The sequence below is a fragment of the Atta cephalotes genome (genome assembly GCF_000143395.1).
Source record: "Atta cephalotes unplaced genomic scaffold scaffold00022, whole genome shotgun sequence".
In the NCBI taxonomy this organism is placed as follows: Eukaryota; Metazoa; Arthropoda; class Insecta; order Hymenoptera; family Formicidae; genus Atta; species Atta cephalotes.
In genome coordinates this window covers 4,182,888-4,206,077 of record NW_012130086.1, presented here as the reverse complement: position 1 = coordinate 4,206,077, position 23,190 = coordinate 4,182,888, and the positions used below count along the sequence as shown (strand labels likewise).

The 23,190-nt window shown below is 31.8% G+C and overlaps 1 protein-coding gene across 1 annotated transcript in view; it reads left to right on the top strand.

Annotated features, from left to right (window-relative positions):
* The first annotated feature begins 11,715 nt into the window (after window positions 1-11,715).
* LOC105619637 (proto-oncogene tyrosine-protein kinase receptor Ret) overlaps window positions 11,716-23,190 on the top strand; it is a 56,310-nt gene continuing 44,835 nt past the window's right edge. Inside the window, exon 1 of the mRNA XM_012201158.1 lies at window positions 11,716-11,791. Coding sequence (XP_012056548.1) covers window positions 11,716-11,791 — 76 coding nt within the window. The remainder of the gene's footprint in view (window positions 11,792-23,190) is intronic.

Below are 23,190 nucleotides of genomic sequence, written 5' to 3'. Positions count from 1 at the left end.
TACTACACACACACACACACACACACACACACACACACACACACACACACACACACACACACACACACACACACACACACATACATACATATATATATTTATATATATCCTGTTTTTACTATTATTATTTTCATTCTTCTTATTATTTTTAAATTAAATTACATTTTGATTTGAATTTTTCTCAAGTAATCATACTTTCATTCATAAAATCGCGTGTGTCTAAGTATATATAATGCATAAAAATATGTAAATGCTCGCAATGTACTTATTATGTTCAGATCCGTAGAAAATCTAAATGATTATGCGGATCATTCCTAGACAACAAAGAACGCACTTTTCGTGCCCTTTGATTGAATCAATAAAAATTATTAATTCTCGACATATATATATATATATATATATATACCATGGATGATATAATGAAATACCTCGAGTAGGTATTCCTATTTTCGAACATTCCATAATAGTTACCTTTGTGTTATCGATTGAGTAAAAGTATCGAGTACTGATATCTTATCCATTTGCAGCCATTTTATCGACTGCCATACATGATATATTCATGTTTATTGACTGCGGATTCTCCTGTTTTCTTGAAAAAGTAATTTTTGTAAAACAGTTTGACCTTCAAATGCATATGTAGAATTAATTTTATCTGAGTGAACAATAAATTAAAAAACATTTAGAGATACACTAAAATTAGAAATTTTAGTGGAGTATTAAATAATCAAGTTCATCTAGCGTTATTCTCGTATAGTACATAAATTGTGTAAAAATAGTGAAGACAATTAATACATTATAATTATTTTTGAAAAATATTCTACTTCTCAATATATAGCAAGATTTAATATATCTAATTTAATTAATACAATTCGTCATGTAAAAATTCGTTATGTAAAAATTTTCCATTGGCTTCAAAGTGAAATGTACAGATGCTGGTAAAAGCAGGAACATGAGTAAATATTCCTCGTTGACAAAACATTAGAGCAAAATACATGCAAAAATTACACTATAACTATAACTAGAGGCATAAACTGTATTTTTAATTTTCGCTGAAACATTCACGAGACTTGTAGAACATTCATATTATCTTATCCTCTTTTATTTTTCAACTTCCATCTTCAACTTCCATAGAAAAAGAGAGAAGAAGAAGAAAGAGAATTTGTAATATAATTCTCGTAGTAAAAAGTGCTGTTTAGCATCAATACCAGTTGAGTGCAAGTTAACCCTTTCATCATGTTGCCTTCTGTAAACTAAGCAAGCAGATGAGAAATAACACGAAGCTGACACAATGATTTATCTCATCAGAATTTTCCACGCAGAAAAAAGTTTTTATGAAACGAGTAATACTTCATTCTCGCGATCGAGCTTCCCACAACTTGTCCGAGAAGCGTTCGAGAATGAAAACGTTAGAACTAGTTGAATATAAATTTTTTATTTAATTTATTGTTTTTTAATGATTCTCTACAAACACAGTTTTCACGGTTTGCACGTCTAATAAACTGCATATTCGGAGTAACAAATTAAAAAATCTTAATTACACTTTTTTTTGTATCAATCTGAATAAATAATGATATTTACGTATAGTTTTAAAAACTTCTCATTCTTAAAAAAATGTAATTTATAAAATATCAGATACTTTCAGAAAATTCTCGTTTCTATTTACTATTGTATAATTTTATTTATCATTTATTTAGCATGTACTGCAGTTTACTACAAAATCGCGTTATAACTAACAAGCAAGCCGAAATGCGAGTCAAATAATTTCCTTTTCATTTCACAAAAGTTTCAGCCTCTTTACGCTACGGCGGACTAATGCATTCATACATATTCTTAAAGTATGCGGTCTTGTAGTCCCCTCGATCATGAAATGAAGTCCGTTATCCACGGACTAGAATCTGACGGCATTAAGCTTGGCACCCCCGAACCTATTTTGTCATGAATAATTCATTGCGTGCAACGCACGTCCAAAACAATGCATACGGACGCGATCGACAAATCTCGTCATTCGAGAAATTAGCATTTTTATTCTGCGGTGCGATGCAGATGGTCCTCCGCGTAACAACAGTTCGTCTGCGTAACTAATCGATTCCGAGTTTTGCACGATTTAATTAAAACAATGATACGGCAAACTCGTCTCATGATAAAGACGATCCGTAGGGGATCATTTCCTGATGATATGACATCGTGACGCGTATGCTGACATTCCATGTTGCTTATCGCCAATCAACTCTATACATGCCGACGATTCCATATCCGTAGAGTTTCCTTAAGCTCCAATTATATTCGATCCTGCCATCGTGATTACACTCGCTGAGATGACGTATACCACGTCATTCAAAAGACGTAGAATAAAAGCAGATTTCATAATCGATAATTTCGCGGCCAATCAGCATTTCAAGCATTTCAATAGTCATTTAAATAGTAAAAAAGAATATTACGCAAAAAGTACGATTTCAACAGTTAATTATATTTTTCTATTATTAAAAAGTAGAGATTTGATTAATCCTCAGTTAATTTTAATAATTAAATTTTAATAAATTTAATAAAGGGGGCACGGAATCCTCCTAAAGGACGTCAAAGTATGTCGGCGTAAAAGCGGCATGTAATAAAGGCTTGATAACAATATCGGAATCATCCCGACACACGTGACGGCGAGCACAATTGAGCGTTTCCCGGCCGCACATTTGCGAAATTCTGGGAATGCTAACATGAAAAATTAGAATCGAGATTCGTAGCTCAAGTGCGTTTCCAATTCAGCCCTGCTGACATCTAATTTTGCGAATATTTCCTGATAAATTAAATGATTTTTCTCTGCGGATTATTGATTAACAATATTGAATATTCAAATTCCCTCAACATAATAATTAAATTAAATTACGAAATTAAAACGAGAGATCTGTGTGTTAATTTTCCAAACACAATGTACTACATTGAGTTACACGTGCCATACAAATCCCTTACAGATCATAAATGGAGCTCATATTTCCATGATTATTATGTGATATATCTAAATGCTAATAATGGTTTAGCATTATAACGAAACAGCTAGCGATTCATTCTCTTCGCAGTAAAATAAAATAACTCATGTATAAAGGATATATTAAAAAGAATTTAGGTATTGGGAAAATAGGTCAATTCATTAGTTACTAAAAAACCCATTATGGGGATACAAGATATTATTTTTCTCAAAATTAACAAGAATATATAATATCTTGAAAAATGATTGGATCCAAATAAAAAAAAAGAACTCAGAAAAATATTGCTCGAAAATTTCATTATGTACCTTTCAAACCTATACATTCTTTAACTCTTAGAGTTATTTGTAAACTTTCAGGATATACCTAATATTTCTTAATATTGTTTCTTTAAATAAATGAACAATTTTTTTAGATTTTATATGGTTAAATAAAACGATTTCTCTGAATAACGAGAAATAAATTCTCAATGTACTGCCTCACATTTATAATTTTGATATTGTAATTTTTCTTTCAGGCTTTATACGTCAATTTGTCGGAAAAAATTCTTGATGTTTGAAAAGGGATTTAACTCTTAATTCTATTTGCTTTGAAATATAATTTAAACAATGAGAAAAAAGGTATTATCCTTGTATTAAATTTTATAAAATATTAACATTTAATAATATTGAAATTTCAAAAATACTTAAAAATATTAATATAAATTAATATTCAATTTATTAAATTATTATATATAAATAAATATAATTATAATAAAACACGTAGAGTGTTTAGAGTCATTTTTGTTTTCTCTAAATAATGGAATGTTCTGACTTATTCCAAGCATCAAAGGATTAATTTTCCTATTGTGGGTTGTTATGAAAAGGATGCAGGAAACTACTCTTCTCAGGGGATGATTCCACTACTCTGACTCATCGGGATTTCCCGGTCTAGACAACGAGAACTCGCATCTTCCGCTGGGACATTTCGTCGAATACAGCGAAGCAATAGCATGTGACATCATCAGTATTGCAGCCATATCGATAAATCACAGACTGCCAGTCACAGACTCAAGGCAAGTATCGTTATTCATCTCATTTGCCTAATAATGCGTAACGTATACTCAAATCAAATTTCCATCAATAAACATAATTTTTCATATCACACAATATAGTAAAATTGTTCCACGAAACAGATACCGAAATACAGCAAAAATAAGACTCTGCGAGAAGAAAATTATCGATAAAAACTATACTGTTTAATAAAAAATGACTTTTTTCAAATAATGAAATGAACTAGTTCACTTTCTGCAGTTGTTTGGTCGCTGAATACAAGTTCGCAAATTGCTCCATCATGTCACACTTTTGAGGAATGTGTAATTTTGAAATTGCAAAAAAGGACTATTCTCATATATTTTATCATATTATAACTACAATATACATGCTAAAGAAAATTTATTGCAATTAACTCTAAGTATGTTGTTAGGATTTTCAGCTCTTAAAGGTAAATCATTAATGATCTAATTTCGAGTTTTTCCGCAATAAACCCCACATTTAATTATACATTTAATTATGCATATCTTATTATGAGTTAATAAGATAACCATAGCTAATACTGAAAAATCCGTTTGAGGGTTGAAAGTTCTAACAACGCTTAATTTTAATTACAATAAAACTTATTCAGCATACTATTATTCAGCAATATCGTAATTATAACATGACAAAATACGTAAAAATAATCCTTTTTGCAACTTTAATTTAATTGCAAATTGTAACATGATAGAGCAATTCAGTAACCGAATTAGTATTATGCTTCCAAAAAAACTATAACTCTAAAATGATTAGCCTCGTTTTTTTTTAATAGTGTAATATATTTGTTTAAAATTAAACAAAGTAAAAAATATAACAAAATAAAAAATAATAAAAATTACTTTCTTTCGCGGTGAAGTACATAACGTACGATAATTTGTCAAAAATAGTTAAACAAAGTTCGTAGAAGAACTAAAGCTTGATATATGCAGGAGAAATGTCTTCGCAAGCTCGTCGTACGGAGTAGCGTAAAACATAGTAAATATAGTAATTAGTTTAGTGTGGTAATTAACGTTCCTCAACAATAATTTGCATCCACCCTATATATTCACAGCAATCGAGATTAGTGAGACTAATGATTTCCCAACTGCTTTTAACGATGCGCAAAAAATTCGTTTGTTTTTTTGTTTTGAGTGGCATCAATTTATAATGGCATATTTTTCGCGTTCGTTAAACGAACGAAAAGCTTACAAATATCATAATACAAAAGTAAAAGATTCCGCAAAAATATTTATTCATCAAAAACTATATTTAATGTCACGAATACACATTGCTGAAAAGAGCAAGTAAGATATAATGAAAGAAAAGAAGAGAGAATCATTCTGAAAATATCGATTTTTTTTACGGACAATCGAGAAGTCGGAATGTGTTCGCGGAATGAATCATAAAAATAAATGAACGAATAACCCTTTAGAAGTTTTAAATCTGTTAACGCACGAGAAATTTCTGTTTTAAAATAAAAAACTAAAGCCCAAATGTATGCATATGGTCCATTATATAAAAGTTAATATACTTAAAAAGTATTCTACAATAATCATGTATTTTTTTCAAATAACAGAAACCAAAACAAATCGCTATTATATTAAGAAATTTAAAAAATTAAAAGAATGAACGTAATAATATTTTTAATTAATATTTTTAATAAAAAAAAGTCGAATAGTATATCAAAGACACCTTAGGTTTTTTTCAAGACTTTATTTTATCGAATAGCAAAAAATTAAACATAATATATATAATATAAAATATTATTCTTATACGCACAAAACTCGTTTATTGTATTTTTCTAAAATGAACATAGCTAATTGTAAAATTTTTATATTTTTAAATGCTATTAAATTTCATAGTTTTCGAAAATTGGAGAATGGTATTGGACAGAAATATCTTTATTTTTTTCGTAAAAAAAACTTAATTCATTTACTTATAAAAATCTTTATCAGGTGCTCAAATAATTCAACTTTTGGAAACATTAACATTATTATTTTTTTCTAAGATACATTTTTTAAGATACAGTTAATATTAAATTTTTTTCATTTACTCATATAAAAGTTATAAATAAAGTTATAAATAAAGTTTTTAACCGATATTACGTTTTTTCAAAACTCTTATATTGCCGGTGGAGTTAATGATGTCATAGATTAAATGTAATTAAGTCCGTGCCGGTGCAAACAGAAGTTACATAACAAAATGCACAATAATTTATAAACAACACTGCTTTTATTCTCTGAATATGGAGAAATCCCTCTCACATATAGATGGACTTACTAGTGATTAATATTTTAAATAATCCTTATCCTATATCGCTGTCCAATATTACCCAACCTTTCTCTACTATTATTTTTAAGCCCATTTCCATAAATTTTAACTAATTTTAATTAATTGATAAAATAATTATAAAAAATTTTAAAGGGAGAATTACAGTCGAAAAATTTATTGCTGAATAAAACTGCATAATATTAAAAATTTTGTATATGTATTATTGTATATGTATTATTTTCACTCAGTTAAGATTAAAACTAATCAGATAAACTCATTCCTTTTAATTGCATTAATTAATTATAATCAAACATAGTAGAAGGGAGAAATAACGTCGATGACCTTAATGGAAAAGCGATTGCTCTTCAAGGACATTCCAAGCAAGCGCACACCGAGACTTCGCGTGTGCTTCGTTATATACGATAATGTTGGTCAACGAACCCTCCTCGCGATAACGGTGGATCAATTGAAATGCACCCCTCGCGCGCGCTATTCCAGGCTGGCCATTACTGCGATGCAAGGGGCACTCTATTTTCTTACTCGAAACATGTCTCTCGAATGTAGGATTCCTTCGAGCTGAAGTACTCGGGAATATATAAACTCTTCGATACGCATAAGCCAATGACGTAAACAATTTTAGTAAGATTTATATTTCACCTGTTATATTGCGAAAATAATTGAGTTATTTTTCACAAACATTGCTTACATTTTACAATAAGAATGATGTAGTCTTTTAGCAGATAAAAAAATTTCTATGTTATTAAAAGGCATATTATCATGCTGCAATGCAATCATATAAAATAAACACGTGGCAAGAATCATATAAAAATGTGCGAATTATGTGAGATGGGGACTCTAATCTCTTGATTATTCTGTTTTAACAAGAGTTGAATATGGAATCAATCAACTACATCACTTTTCCCTGCAGGGCAGGGAAAATTTCTATATTTAATGTATGGAGAATTTGTTACTCAGTATATATATTTCTGTGTCAATTCACAAATATTAAAAATTAAATTAAATTAAATACTGAAATAAAATGTTTATTTTTTATGAACTTCTCGAAATTTTAAAATTATGGAAAACCTAATAGTTTAATACTCTCTAGTAAATTATAGTTTCGATAAGTCCTATCTCGAGTGAAATTGAAAGTCTGGGAGATATGACGAGAATCGAAAGTTTGTGACTTAACCAGTAATACCAGATGGTAAATAACGTTACCAAGCTACAATCTATGCGACTGTTTCACGGGGTGAATTTTATCTTTACTGCAGCGTGCATAGAGATAAAAATTTCACAATGTGATCGTCAGCGCCCCACTTGTAGAAAGATAGAGGTGCGATAATGTACCCAGTATCCATTATATCGTTTGCGCTCTCATCGATGTCACGACAAATAAAATGTTATGATCGCTATATCGATTAATAAACGAGCTCATGTTGTGTTTTGCGATTCTATGGATGCTGGACATAACGAAACTGACTTCTGAAATATTGCATACAGTGGATCAAGAAAGCAAATAATTCTTAGAATCAATTGCTCGACAGTAAACGCACTAAAATTTCTGAATCTTGACATAACGAAAAATGAGAAAAATTTAATTAAACATTTTCTAATTGTTATATTCTATTGTTCTAGTCTAATCTAATTGTTATAGTCTAAATGTTATAATTTTAATTATTAGTTTTAAAACATATAGATAATATTCAAAAAGTAATTACATTGTTAAAAATGTTAATTTTAACTTAAAGACGTGTAATGGACTTTCTGAGGCATGCAAAAATGTTAAAATTAACATTTTTATATGCCATTATAACATATATCATGCTGCAATGCAGTCATATAAAATAAACACGTAGCAAGAATCATATGAAAACGTGCAGATTACGCGAGATGGGGATTCTAATTTCTTGATTATTCTATTCTAACAAGAGTAGCGTTGAATATAGAGCCAATCAACTACATTACTTTTCCCTACAGGACACGACTACGTTTAATGTATGAAGAATTTGTTAATCAATATATATATATATTTTGTCAATTCACAAATACTAAACATTAAACTAAATTAAATTAAATTAAATTAAATAATATTATTTCTATTAAAAAAATTTTTTTTATTAATGATTTTAGAATTAAAAGAGAATCACAAAACTTTTTCTAAATAATAAAACAAATTGTAAAAAATATTAATTTAGAAAAAAGTGCGTGTCTTCTGCATGAATAAGTAATATTATTTATTTTTAATGTACTGTCATTTTTAGTTAAATTAAACTGTATTATATAAAATATGTGATAATATAAAAAGTTTAATAATAATGATTAAATTGGATTAAATTAATAAAAATTACAAGATATAATTTTTATTTTCTCCAAAAATTTTCCAACATTACATCAATCAAATTTTCTAAGAAAAATTATAAATCTTATTTTTTTTAAGAATAATAAATACATACATTAATAAATCGCCTTTATTCATAGTTTTGATTTATGAGTATTAATAACAAGATGCGTATCGTGAATGCAAAGCAAAATGTATCACATTCAAAAGTCACCAGCGACGACTTTGTTGCGTAAACCGTAAATCATATACTGGACATTTGTTTCTGATGCTCCGATCGATTTAACTTTTTGTGAACTTCGCGAACAAGCAATTTTCGCTAAAACACGGAAGAAACTGCAGTGACGTCTTGAGCATACAAAAATAAGAAAGAAGTATCCCCCAGCATCAATCACAAACGATATAAAGGAATTTTTCTCAAGCTTTCAAAACCAATAATATTGGAGAAAATATTTGAATTATATGTAATTTATAATTTTAATTTTTTTTTAATTTGTTGTTTATTTTTGCCGTAAACTTATTGCTTATTGTTTTTTTAAATATTAAAAAATAAAATTTTAAATAACCAAGTTTTTAAAATAAAATAGTTGTTTAATATAATAAAAGAAATAATAATAAATTATGTCATTAATAACTCATATAATTACTACAATTATTTTCCAAGGGATCCTCAAAAATATGAAGACGATACTGAGCAAGAAGAAGCATTTAGTTAATGTATTCGTCGACAAGAAAATCGCTAAATCATAAAGACGCCTCCTCCATCGCGAATGAAACGTACGTGAGACTGAAAAAACGTCGGCGTCGTGTTCTAAATCAAACGCATGTCACTCGCCTAAGCTCGTCCTAAGAAAAATAAGGGAGAAACACGGCGACATTCCCCTAACTCTATGCTAGACATTAAAGGAGCACTACAACATCTACAATTCCACAAACCTTTCTGTTTATGGGAAGCAAGTAGAAAGTAGCTCGCCAAATCAATCCCAGCTAAAGATTAGAAAAAAAACTAACTGTCATATATAATAATTGTCATGAATTAATAATATAACGTATTTAAAAAAGGACAAAGTAAATATATATATCATCAATATATATATATATATATATAAGTATATATATATATATATATATATATATATATATATATATATGTATATATATATATACTTTAGATATTTTTATAAGATCATAAATAATATAGTCATATTCAGAACGCGCTTTTATCGATAAATATACGCTTTTATATCTGAAATTCTATACGTAATATGAACTGTACGTTAAATATGCGCTAACATTGTAAAAATTCATTCTGAATATGAGCTTTAATATCTAAATTTATAATAATCTAATATTTTATGCTTTTTATACAAATAATTAAATAGGAATAATTCGTAATTTATTATAAGATAATAATAAAATGTACCTAAGATATCTTCCTATGTGTATTTTTGCCTTTATGTATGTAAATTCAGCTTAAATTATTGTTCATGCTATAAATTTCTTTATCTAAAAATATATACGAGTATATTATTTAGACGTTAATTAATATAAAAATTTAATTATTTTTAGTACATTTTTCATACTGTTATCATTACATAAAATTGTTCATTATTTCAAAATTGTTTCTTAAAAATATCGCTTACAAAATTTAATTAATTTATTATTTAATAAATTTTTATTTAATAAATTTTTTATTTCAATTATTTAATTTTGTTTATCGATCATCAAATGTTTTTTTAATTTCTTAAAATATTTTTGCTACACATCAGACTATTTCTATTTCAAATCAAAGCTACTCAAATGTACTCGCACTTCGTAAAATCGCCGTCCCTCGAAATCGTTACTGCGTACCGAGATGGTAATAATCGAAATACGAGGGTAGTCCTGAACCTGTGAACGACGAGCAAAAGAGTCGCACCTATTCCCAGTGCGGCCATAGGGGATTCCCTCGGCATTGTCGCCTCACGTCACTCCGCACCGCTTCAGCAGCCCCCTGGGTTCTTCGGGGGCGCGTGCGCACGCGTGGAAAATTGTGTGTCTGATAACGGCGGGTGTCCCGACGTCGTTTTAGTATTGGCCGCAACGCCGTAACGTCGCGACGTCTGGATACCGCCTCTTTTCCTTACGATATTTACGTCTCCAACGAAAACCGTCAAAACACGACATTGAAAAATGAGAAACCGATTTGACGCAGTAAAAAATCATCTCAATCTTCCGAGATCGGTGCCGATTCATATTGCTTCGATTGTCACACGGTCACGGCCGGAAGTATAGCGGGCTTCGCGAAAAGGTATGATTGCTTAATGATAATCGACGTTATTTTTATCAGGCATCGTTAAGACTTTTCCTTTGATTTTGATACAAAAAAGCATTGTGGTAGCGTCCATTTTTATAAACGCGCAAATATATTTATGGGATATATCATAAAAAAATTTTATTTTGAACTCTGATAGTACCGATCACTTAGACTAAAGATACAAATATTTATTTATTTATAAATAAATAAATAGAAACTTTATATTGTACAAACTTTATATTGTACATTAATTTAAAATGGAACGGAAATAATCGACAATGTTCGAGATTTGAGACATATGTGATGTATAATAAGTTTTTACGTAATTGTGGATTAAAGAGAAAATAAAGCAATAACGCTTTATTTTCTCTTTAATCCACAATTTATATATTTACAGTAGCGCTTGGATTTATGTAATCTCTTTTATTTCCAAAACGACCGCCATTATTATCTCCCAAAATATTGACATTCCTTGGCAGAGCACTCTGCATAGCTCTGCGCAGAAAAAAGTTTCACTCAATCTTTGCAAAAATCAATCTCACCAATTCTATCCTTTTTCGCGAATTTATATATCATATTTCGCAACGAAACAATTATTTACGAACTTCGTTCGTCAACTATAATTTAATATTCTTTTACTTGACAGGAAGACGGATGTAATAAAACGCGGTGCATTTTGGCGAGAGAATAACTTCGCCGAATCAGTGCAATTCAAGTTGTAGTGACTACGATGTCAAAGTGATCTTTTGCAATTGATCGAACGACAGACGTGTGTCATCCATCATGCAGAGACCTGGATTGCAGTTCGTGACTTTGCTGTTATCCTCCTTGATGGTGATAAAGATATCAGTGGTCTCAGGTACGTCCAAAAGAATTTTGTAAACATTAAGATAGATTTCATCTGTACGTCTTATAACGCAAACATCATCTTTCATTGTGACAAATTGAAATAATTTCGCCGTAATAAGTTCAGATCACAATGCAAGAAAGTTTTAAGATTATTTTATATCCATGCGAAAGTCTTTTAATTTTAACTATGTGGCCTTTAATAATTATTTATCGATTTTAGAGAACCTTTTGTTTGAAAAACAATTTATAATTGATCAAATAACAAAAGATAACAAATACTAATACCTTGTGTTGGCTCATATTGTCATTATACATATTATTAAAGATAACAAACTTTTCGAAAAATCATTTTCGTGTGCAATTTATAAAAGCATCAAAAATAGTATAAAATACATTCGTAATTTATGGTTTAATATCATAACCAATAAATCCAATGTAACGAAAAATTTGACCAGACTGTTGATCGCCTTGTATTTATTGATATCTTTTCTAGTTAGATACTGTAACGTAGCGTAATAATATAATTTTTAAAACAACAACAGACGATAGAATACAAATGATCTTTTATACAATGTTGGAACCGAATCTTTAAGTCGCGCACTAGATCCATGATTAATTAATTAACTCGCGCCATTGTATGCTAAAATGTCAATATCTTATATGCAATTCTATGCCAAAATGCTGTCACGCAATATTTGTTGGCTGAAACGGCTGACGCATCAAAAATAATAAGCAGACGTGCCGTTATCGAATCTCGTTAGATACAACCAATATTAATGGATACACCAAAGCTAATAAATGTTAACGGATATATACCACAACTTTCCGCGTTATGAATTCTTTTATAGAAACGTCCAACATTCCATCGACGCCATTCTAATAAACGCGATTCCAATAAACGCGAGAAAAATATAATGAGAAAAGTATTTTTAATTTTAAATTTAGGTAAAATTTAGGTACAAATTTAGGTACAAATAACAATTTTAATTTTACAGAATAATAATATCTCTGAATAATAATATCACGGTTTCAGAAGAATATTATCGATAATGAGAATTTTGAGGAGTTAATGGCAATTATGTTGTATAAAGGAAAGCTTTAGATAATGTTAACAACTAAGTTGACTTAACATCATTCTATATTAGACCAATTCCTAATTGGAGAGCGGGAATTGAGGGTATAAGATTAACTTTTGCACTAGGAGCGTAATTTTCCGTGTGGCAGATGCACCACGTTTTCCTAATGCATCAATGCTGCCGCACTCATCCAATTATTCCCGGCTTATGCCGTTGATAAACGTCAGTGAAAGCGAAAGGTTTTTTTCCACAATCCCATTGTGACTTCATACAATCTGATAATATTATAATTATAATATTACCATTACAAACTGTAATTATAATAATATAAAATTGCGATACCGTGTGATGTGATAGTTATAATATCGTAATTACAAAGCATAAACTATACAAGAAGATAATATTACACTGACATTTTCAGCAATGCGTAAACCCAAGCTCGCATTTTAGTTGTAAGCTTAACAAGTCGCCATTAAATTGCACCTCTTCACAACACCGGAAACAGGCTTTGCTCTAATTCAATTCTTACGCCGTACGCTTTACGGGATATATAGCATTGTATATAATTCCGAGGAAGCGCAGCATGTCATGAGACAATGTGAGTTTCGTTAACGCGCAAGAGGCGGTAGGTGCTCATAAACACCACAAGTTACAGACAGGCCCCGTCCGTCAGTCTTTGCTCGACTTCTCACGCACGCCTGCGGGACTATCGATTTCGTGTACAGAGCCGCACGAGCGCGAAAAAGGGTCTCGGGCAAGGGTGCATTGATAGGGGCTGACGATAACGCGTTCGCAGAACGCAGCTCCAGGTGCAGGGTCATTTCGCCCTTCAAATGTTATAAGTCACATCAGGCACGATATCTGAAATCTACTCTGTTCGAATCTTAGAAAATAAGAACTAGTTAAAAAATAAGAAATTTTCTTTTCTTCAAAAAAAACTACAAAGTTTAATTTAATGAATTAAATTAAATATTATTAGTTCGGAGTTTTTATGCATTTTTGTATAGTATTGATATAAAAGATTTCAAAGTATTACGATAATTCTTCTATGACTATAAATTACTTACACATATAAATTGCTAATTACTTTATATTTCATTAATCTTTAGAGAATGAAGGTTTATTTTTTTAAATCTTACAGCTCTTTTTTAAAATAAAATTTGTTATAATTCATTATTTTACTGTATTCCTTGCCTCAGAATATAACATTGTTCCAGCGCCACTTACTGGCTTTCCCGTCCTGTAGGTTAATATTAGCATTATATCCATTAATGGAATATATCTAAATATTTCTTTTTTATAATGACATCAAAAGCAGTATGATAAAAATTTCTTTCTGCCATTTCTTTCGTGCAGTTTAATGTTTGATATAAAAAAGAGTACCACTTCATAAAGTCTGTTGAAGTGCCATTGTGAAGTGCCGGCGGCGATTCTAGATTGAGCCTCAGGACACCAGGGCAAAAGTCGCGAACAGCATACCTCTTTGAACGATTTCATAACAATACTACGCAAAAGTTGACATTCGCGTTTCATCATGCAACGATCGTGCGGTGTCGCGTGCCAACCGCGTATTTTCACGTGCATAGTTCTGACGAACCGCGAGAATCGATCCAGGCCTCTCGCATACGTATTTTTTGCCAACAATTCAGACCGATACTGCAATTCTCAGTATGACCTTCTCAGTATTACAATTATAATCTTTAAAGAATAATCATTTTTCAAATGTAGCCTTGGCATAATCCCAAAAATAAATAATAGACTTGATGTTTTTCTAGATATCCAAGATATGTGTTATAAGAAAATATCTTCATATCCTTGTAACACGTATTTTAGACACCTAGAAAAACATCAAATATCTCTTAAACTTTTTTTTAAACGGGATTTGTATTTAAATATGAGATTTTTTTAAATAAAGATCAAATAATTTTACTAACTTTTTTAACTTTCCATTATTTTTGAAAATTATATCTTCATTAAAATAATAAAATTTGCTTAAGATATGAGAAAGGGCTCTAATTACCGTATCTCAAAAGCCAACTGAACCTTTACAATCGCAAATATTGTCCGGGCAATTGACGTTATAGTTTAAAGTTCAAAGTAATTAAACATTTTCCCATTGTTCATTAACTACATTGTACGTAGACAATAAAAGTACAGCAATAAAACCTCGATTGCGCACAACGCAAGTTGAAAGGGGACCTTTTTTTTTGAATCAAATTCAATTTTCGAGATACCAAAGCTGCGTAGATGCAGACAGCATTTGATACTATCGCACTACATCAAGAGTATCTGATGATATTTGGTATCGACGGTTTCCCGCAGATGTAGCTTTTTGCTTCTTTTCTTGCCCTGGCCCCTGACGCATTAACGTAGAGGGAGGAAGATATATATACGACGAGGGTAAACGCGACGGGGTTGGTCCCACCCCACGCAGCCCACGACGCTGTGCAGAACTCTGGTATGGCAAGGTCTGCGCCGGTTTATTGCTCGCGTCACGCTATCGCGTTCGCCGTCCGACCAGGCAGCGAAATTCGGCATCGATTTCGTTGAAGAAAGTCGCGTCATGGGCTTCATTGACATTGAATGTGCCATTCAATGGCAAGCTGCAACCTTGGCTGCGTTTCCGCGATCGCCATCGAGGTCATCATCGCGAAACTATATTTGCTTCTTTTAACCAACGATCGCCATTATTTTTGTCCAAGATATATATATAACAGACGTCCTAAAGTAATGAAAGTTATGAGGCGACGAGTCAGAATTCTCAACGAGACACCACGTCATTTTAGGAAATTAATTATAAGATTAGCAAGACTCATGCGAACGTGTAATTTAGCAACGTGAACACACGCGATCGAAATGTGCTAGACGACAGGAAGCTAAATGTGCGAAGGCTAATGATGTTCTGCAAGATACATAGGTGAAGAGGTGTGCATTTTTTAACGCCAAGTAGTGAGGCGAAGTAACAGAATGCTGAAGTAACGAGTGAACTGCTACGAGAAAACTGTAAAATATGTAGCACTCGACGTACACAAGTGAGAAATATAAAACCTTAGCACGATATGATACGGGGACCACGAAATATGGACAAGCGGATAAGTATACAGTTTCCGACGCAAAAAGATAGGCACAGCAAAGTTTGGTTGAGATAAGTTATCGCGAAGGGATAACGTGTCGTGTTCGTGAAAGACGATATTAACATTTCGCACGTCTTTCGGAAAAAATAGAGACCAGCGCAATTTCATGCGATATTCTTCAACGTTCCTGGGTTTCTCCGAATTTTCAAGGAACGTGACGCACGCGATATTCGCACGAAACTAGAACGCTAGATCGTAGCCACACGGTCCCGTCACACAATAGCGTCCACTGTTGACGGGATCCTGAAAGGGACCCTTCATGGTACTATCGATAAAGCCCCGCGTGAAAGTTCGATAAGTACAAATCGTCGCGCACGACGTGAAACCTTTCGAAACGCGCGTCATTCACGACCAACATTTATCATCTCACTGCAATAATGCTCTTTTATTTGCGGGACGAACTATAGTATTCGCGATGTCGCATCGCTACTAAGTTGATCTTAAGGAATCGATAATCGAAACTATGTAGTGTCGACGATGAAGCGTCGCGTATGAATATTAATCCGACGCAAACGACGCCTACGCGCGCGTCGGTATTTATGCGAGTAATTAATGAACGCTATCACATGTGGCGGTGGGCGATTATAGAATAAAAACGACACGTTGAGTCCAAGGCAATGCAAGTGTGAATCGTTAAATGTCATTTTGGAAAATATATCCGCAATTTTTTTGAGAAAATAATATCAGCGGGAATGTTTAATTAAAATTAAATTGCGCGTTATAAATTGTAATGCATAGAAAGAGATATAATTTGTCTCTGTATTAAATAAATATTTACTATTATTTAAATAATTTCAATATGATTTACAGTAACATGTTTGAGGTAATTAAAATACTTAATGATAGTTTCCCACATGAATAATAATTCAATGACCGAATGTGCTAAATGTAGCGATAAACTATTTTCCGAAATAGGTAATTGAATGACTCGAGAGCAATGGAAAAAATTTGATGGTTCATTATTATTGTGAGACCAATGCTTTACATTTACGCGTCAAGTCATCCTATATCATGAATAGTAATGAAACCGGCGAGACTTCCTATTAATGACTCGGCAGAACATGCAGCGGTGCAAAACGTCTGGCACGAATCTTCTCGCCACAAAGTTACGGACTCCGTTCGCGGTAATACATTTCACAGTGGCATTACAGTTACCAAATACTAGGGTCAAAAAGAAAACTGTTTTTACTCTTTCGAATTAACTTTCTAAAGAGTGGGAGAATTTGTTAAAATTATTTCATCATTTAATTAGACTCATAGCTGTAAGATAATGAGCTGCTTACGTAAAACTAAAAAACAAATTAACACTGAAAAAGATTTCTATTGAAAATGGAATTTTCTTGTTAAATTTATTCCAGTTGAAATAACCAGAATTCTGATTCGTTCATTTTCTACCAAAATTATTTAATCCAATCAGATCATTTTTCTCAGTGAATGGAATGTATAAAAATAAAATCTTTCTCTCGTAGTTTTTTACAGAAGCTATTTTGTAAGTAATATTATTGATATCTACATCGAAATTTTGAATTGCAAATCCTCTCAATTTTGATAACAATTGGAAATTAATGCACGTCACAACTACGGAAACAATTGAAAAATAGGAAAATCAAATATCGCGTGCTGCATCGAAATCGTTAATCAAGACGAGTCCTAAAAGCAGCCCTCACCCTCGTTGCAACCTAATCAAAGGGCGCGTGTGCATTATGCGCACGTAAGAATCGATTTCCAGCACCCGCCATTAGTCGATGTAAGAAGGTATTGCTACGATCAAGTTTGCTTAATGGAAACTACAGATAAAAAGATACTTTGAAATTGAATTTGAAGATATTTCAAGATTTAATCTTAACAAATTTATACCGAAAATAATAAAACTTACAGAAAAATAAAGATATAATTTTTAAAATTATTACAGTTCAACTCAATTCTTTCTTTCTTTTAATTCGATTTCTGCAGATCTAAATTATATCTCAAGATTATATAGTTCAATTAATCCTAAATTACAAATTTCAATTATAATTTGATCGATTTCCATCAAGCGAGTTTGATTGGTAGGATGTTTCCTATATTGATCGCTTGCATTTTTAAGGATGAATGAAACAAGTAAATAATAAATTTGGAAGTATGAAATTTCCTGGAAACTACACGTTATTTTATTGTCTCAACTATTCTCGAGTGCTTTCTATGAATCATTGTCTAACAACTGTTCCCTCCCAGTGAAGAACTAATGGCCAGAAACAGCTAGAAAGGATTCAAACCCTACAAGAAGGTACATCAGAGTATCAAATATATACGGAGTGTTCTAAATCGTACCTTTTCTCTCCGCAAAATTCAGTGTATTTTAACATGCTCCATTATCGCAGATAAATTGTCACAAAGTACACATCAAGTATATGTGTTGTTAATGGACACGATTATTCATTTTCACGAATTGTGTTTTGCAAAGCACGCAAACAACTAACGCGCATTAAATAAACTAACGCGCGAAAATGCTGCATAGTAATTTAATCATGCGTTAAGTAAAAATTAGAATTCCGATGTGTGTGTGAGATTTAATCAAATTAATAACCTTACGAAACAAATGTTGAGAAAATGTCTAGCAAATTACACTTTCGAGCAAAAGTAGGCTAGGATTATTCACGTCACGAATGTATTTCCAGAAATATCTTTTATAATATTATAGCTTTTATTTTACTGTTTCAAAATTATTCAGAGATATCACCGTTTTTTTTTTATAGAAAAAAGATTAACGAAGATTTAATTAGACAGATATAACGAAGTCAGACAAGTTTATCATTTTATCAAAAATTAAAAATTTAGCGATATCATTACATCGTGAAAATGTTAAAAAAACAACAGGGTCAGTAACAAGATCTTAAATTAAAAATTTAAAGCAGATAATATTATTTTAAACGCAAATTAAATAAAATCATTAAAAATATTTTTTTTAATTTTGTAAAATTTCTAAATCATTTGTTTATCATCAATTCATCATATATTATACATTACTGTTATATGTTTAAACTATATTTTGTAAATTCAATAGATAATTTAATAATACAGGTTAAAAAATAACCCGAGTTAAAATATTAGAGGAAGAACTAATAATTTCAAAAATTTAGGTAAACCAAATAATTGTTTCACGACTATTATTATCGCTGCATACACAATACGGATATATATTGTATATCGACCAATATATCCTGCTTGCATTATGCACAAACACACATATACACACGCACGTATTTCATACAGGCGTAACAGAAAATAAAGCTCGAACCATTGTTTCGAAGCATGCAAATGCCTGACCTTAACCTCAACAACATCCTATGCTTTTCCGCGTATTTCTAATCTTTCCTCATCAAACTCGCATCAAGCTCTGCAGGATTATTATCATATTTTTAACAGTACTCCGAATCGAACAACGACAATCTACTTTAATCGTATATACGTACAACTGTAGACACAAGATATAGAGTACTTGTAAAATTGATCGTGGTATAAAACAGCTAAAAACACGAAGAGTTCCGAAGAAGATTCCATCGCGCACCTTGGCCTTACCGTGACATTTCACGAAACATAAAAATGTGCCACTCGCGACCACATATATCCATTAATCGCGAGGGCTTATCTCTCGTATGTGATATACTGTGCTTATAAAATTGAAACATCCTTCGCGTTGCAGCGACTAGAATATCGATTTCTATCTCTTTCACTAACGCGTCGTTTCTCAAAGCATGCCATACCGTACATCCGAAGAATATTAATGTACACCGTAGTGCCGCAGTGACACAAAGACAACACGTTCATTAATTTAATAAAGCTTCGCGAAACGAGCGAAGACAGGAGACATATTCAACACAATAGCGCTAGTAACAAGCTTTACGCTCAATCGTTATATATGTCTCGTACAATTTGGCGGTTACGCGGTAATCTTGTATATCTTAATTACACAATAAACTTCTGACTTTAGTGCTCTGCTCAACAGAATGTAGTAATTGCACATACTACAACCGAATCGGAAACAACAAAATTAATAATTATAATAAAAATGGCAAACATGCATATGTATAATATAATAACTAGAAAGGATATTAAATTAAAATTATCAATGTAATTATCGCACTACTTCATTTATCCACTTAACCCTAACGTGTAAGGCATGTATATTATTCGTGTAGTACAATCAGATAAATGTAGAATAGGAAACATCAGTAAGTCGATATGTCATAAATTTTATCTGCGATAACGAAGTTACACGCTGTAACTTTTATACGAACTTCTGATCTCTAAAGTGCATCAAGAGATTGAACTCAATATTCTCGACGACAGTAATTATCGTATAGCCAACTTGTTCTTTTGTGTCGACATCGCGGCATGACATGAGCGCATCGTGAATGTTCAACACGTGTTACAGACACGCTACAACTTTACGATATCGTTCTCATTCGCGTAATCGTGAAAAAACGATGCGATCGCCTCGGTAAAAATTAAAAATATTTTATGGGATCGTTAACACACACAGCTGCTATCAGAAGTCGTGCACCGAATAGAACATTTTCCGGAAAATAACGGCTGCTTTATGAAAACATGCCTGGTACCATAACGGCGATTACGTGACTCCAAGTGAGCATTGTTTGCGTCGCATCGCTTATAATGAATACGGTATTATTAACGCGATGTAATGGTACCGCGCGATAATGTAATCGAGACTCGCCTCCTCGACACGAATACCCGTTACAACGCACTGTTGTAATTTAATCTGACTATCATCGTCCCGCGCGAAAAGTCAAAGGCGCGTATGTAGGTAAAAATTCATCCTGTCGGTCCCACAAGAGGGATGGCTGTCGCCACACCCTATAACCCATATACCGAATACGCACGTGTGATACATGCGATATGCATTAACTATGTTGGCGACAACCAACCGCTGACATTTGTCAGCTAATTAACTGCGTACAATACGCAAGATGATTTCGCACGTGCCAAGTCAAATGTTAAATTTAATTCATATATATAATGATATTATTATTAACGCATCATACTTGTCATATTATTACACAAATTGAAAATATGATATAATTTCAATTAATCTTACTTTCTATTAATCCTTCATACATATTATGCCATACTACAGCATTTAAAAATTTGTATTATTTATTTATATAACATTTGCAATAATAGAAAATGACGCATTTTCTACGTACTGTTTATATAAGCCGCGTTTCTGCTTCCTATATATGATACGATCTATCTTTACAATATATATTTATCTTTCTCTCGAGGAGATAAAAAGTTCGGGTGTGGATACGATAAATATATCAAGAAGCAAGTAAATATCTTCCCGTAAAATTTCTCGTTACGGAAAATAATCGAGTCACGTACAGCTTCGAGTATCTAAATTTTTCGGCCCGGAATTTCGAATTAAGCGAATGAACGTTGTTAATAGTTGCAGATATCGCAAGATACATGTATAATGTATGCTCTAGACATCATCGGTAGAAAATGCAGTAACCTTTATTGTCTCGTAACATCTAACCTTTAGCTGGACATTTCCACTTTAAATGGAACGTCGGGGAATAGTAAAACAAGCTGACAAGTTAAGACGCGACGAGAATGTACCATTGCGAGACGAGCGATCGAGTTTTTGCAGACGATCAATAGTATGTAAGCGGCATTTATATCAACAATTAATGGACGAAAATAGTAGACAGATAATACGACATCTTACATTGCTATGTATCTGCGAATATTATATTATAACGAATGTTAAATAATCGAGAGATAATAAAATACAATTAATTAAATATTGATGTAGGTAATGTTTCATTTATTAGACTAATGTAACAGATTATGACAAATGCAACCCGTTTTAACTGTTCAAATATTGGGATGATTGGGACGACAATGAATAGTAATTTAAATTCATCCCAATCTAAAAGTCTGATATGAATCGGATCTGTAACAACGGAATGGAAAGTACGATATGCAAGGAAGTGTGAAAATGTATTCGCAGCTGTATTTTTCACGCGCTGGCATCTATGTAAATGCCGAGCGGACTAAAGAGGCAAACAGAATTCTCTCAATGTTTCACCTGACGCTTCTATATAGGGTAGTCAAAACGCAGATCATATTTAAATACAGATTTTATTAATTTATGGTTACTTTAAATCTTTTACTTATGCAAGTGTTGGAGTTCGAACTAAGAATATTGAAGAGCTGAGTTTTAGGAATGATATACTTCTTTTGTCATAATATTTAAACTTTTGTAAAACATGGATTACATTTCGATCACCCTGTATATTGTCGCAGACTCTATCTTTAAGAATTTCCACGTTAAATCCGCTTAAGCCTCAAATGTTCACGGCTGTGTCGCGTGCTTCATAATAGACTATTAACTTCTTCGTTAGGTTTCCTCAGTGTTTCGCTGTTGTTGCCCGTATCACTCTTATTGCACGGTTTTCCCAGCGGAAATCATCCATTTTCGCGCTACTAAAACACGGTGCAAGTCGTGTGTCTCGGCTGACGGTGATTAAAAAAGACACGGTAACACTTCGGTGACCTGATACACGCTGCGAACAAAGTTTCGCGCAATCTGGGTTACCGTCAAGTATACATGAATAAAATACAGCAAGAGCAATGATGAAATAGTGATAACGCTGTCAATTTGAAATTGATTAAAATTAATTAATTGGACTCTCCATTCAAGATCAATTTAATATGAAAATTGGACTCTTTATTAATTTAATGACCGTTACATGATTAATTCTCAATAACAGTTAACTAATATTATAAGAAACTAATATTATCATAATATATTGATAAATTTACCAAGAGAAATTCATTTCAAATGAACTTAAGATCAACCCAGAAAAAATTCGAGTTATTTTTTGAAATGTATTTCTCTACTGGCGGGAATAATTTTCACAATCATAATAGAAGGGAGATAATATTCACAATAACTGTTAAATCTCTTTCTTTACAAAAGAAGAATTCTCAGCATGCTGAAAGAGTCCTTAATAACAACCGTTTTGGACATCTCTAAGGCGTTAAATCTCGTTCCTTTTAATGGAAGGATTTAGCGTGCTGGAAGAATCTAGATAAGCCTCATGTATAGTCAGTGTTGCGGTTATATATATATATATATATATATATATATATATATATATATATATATATATATATATATATATATATATATA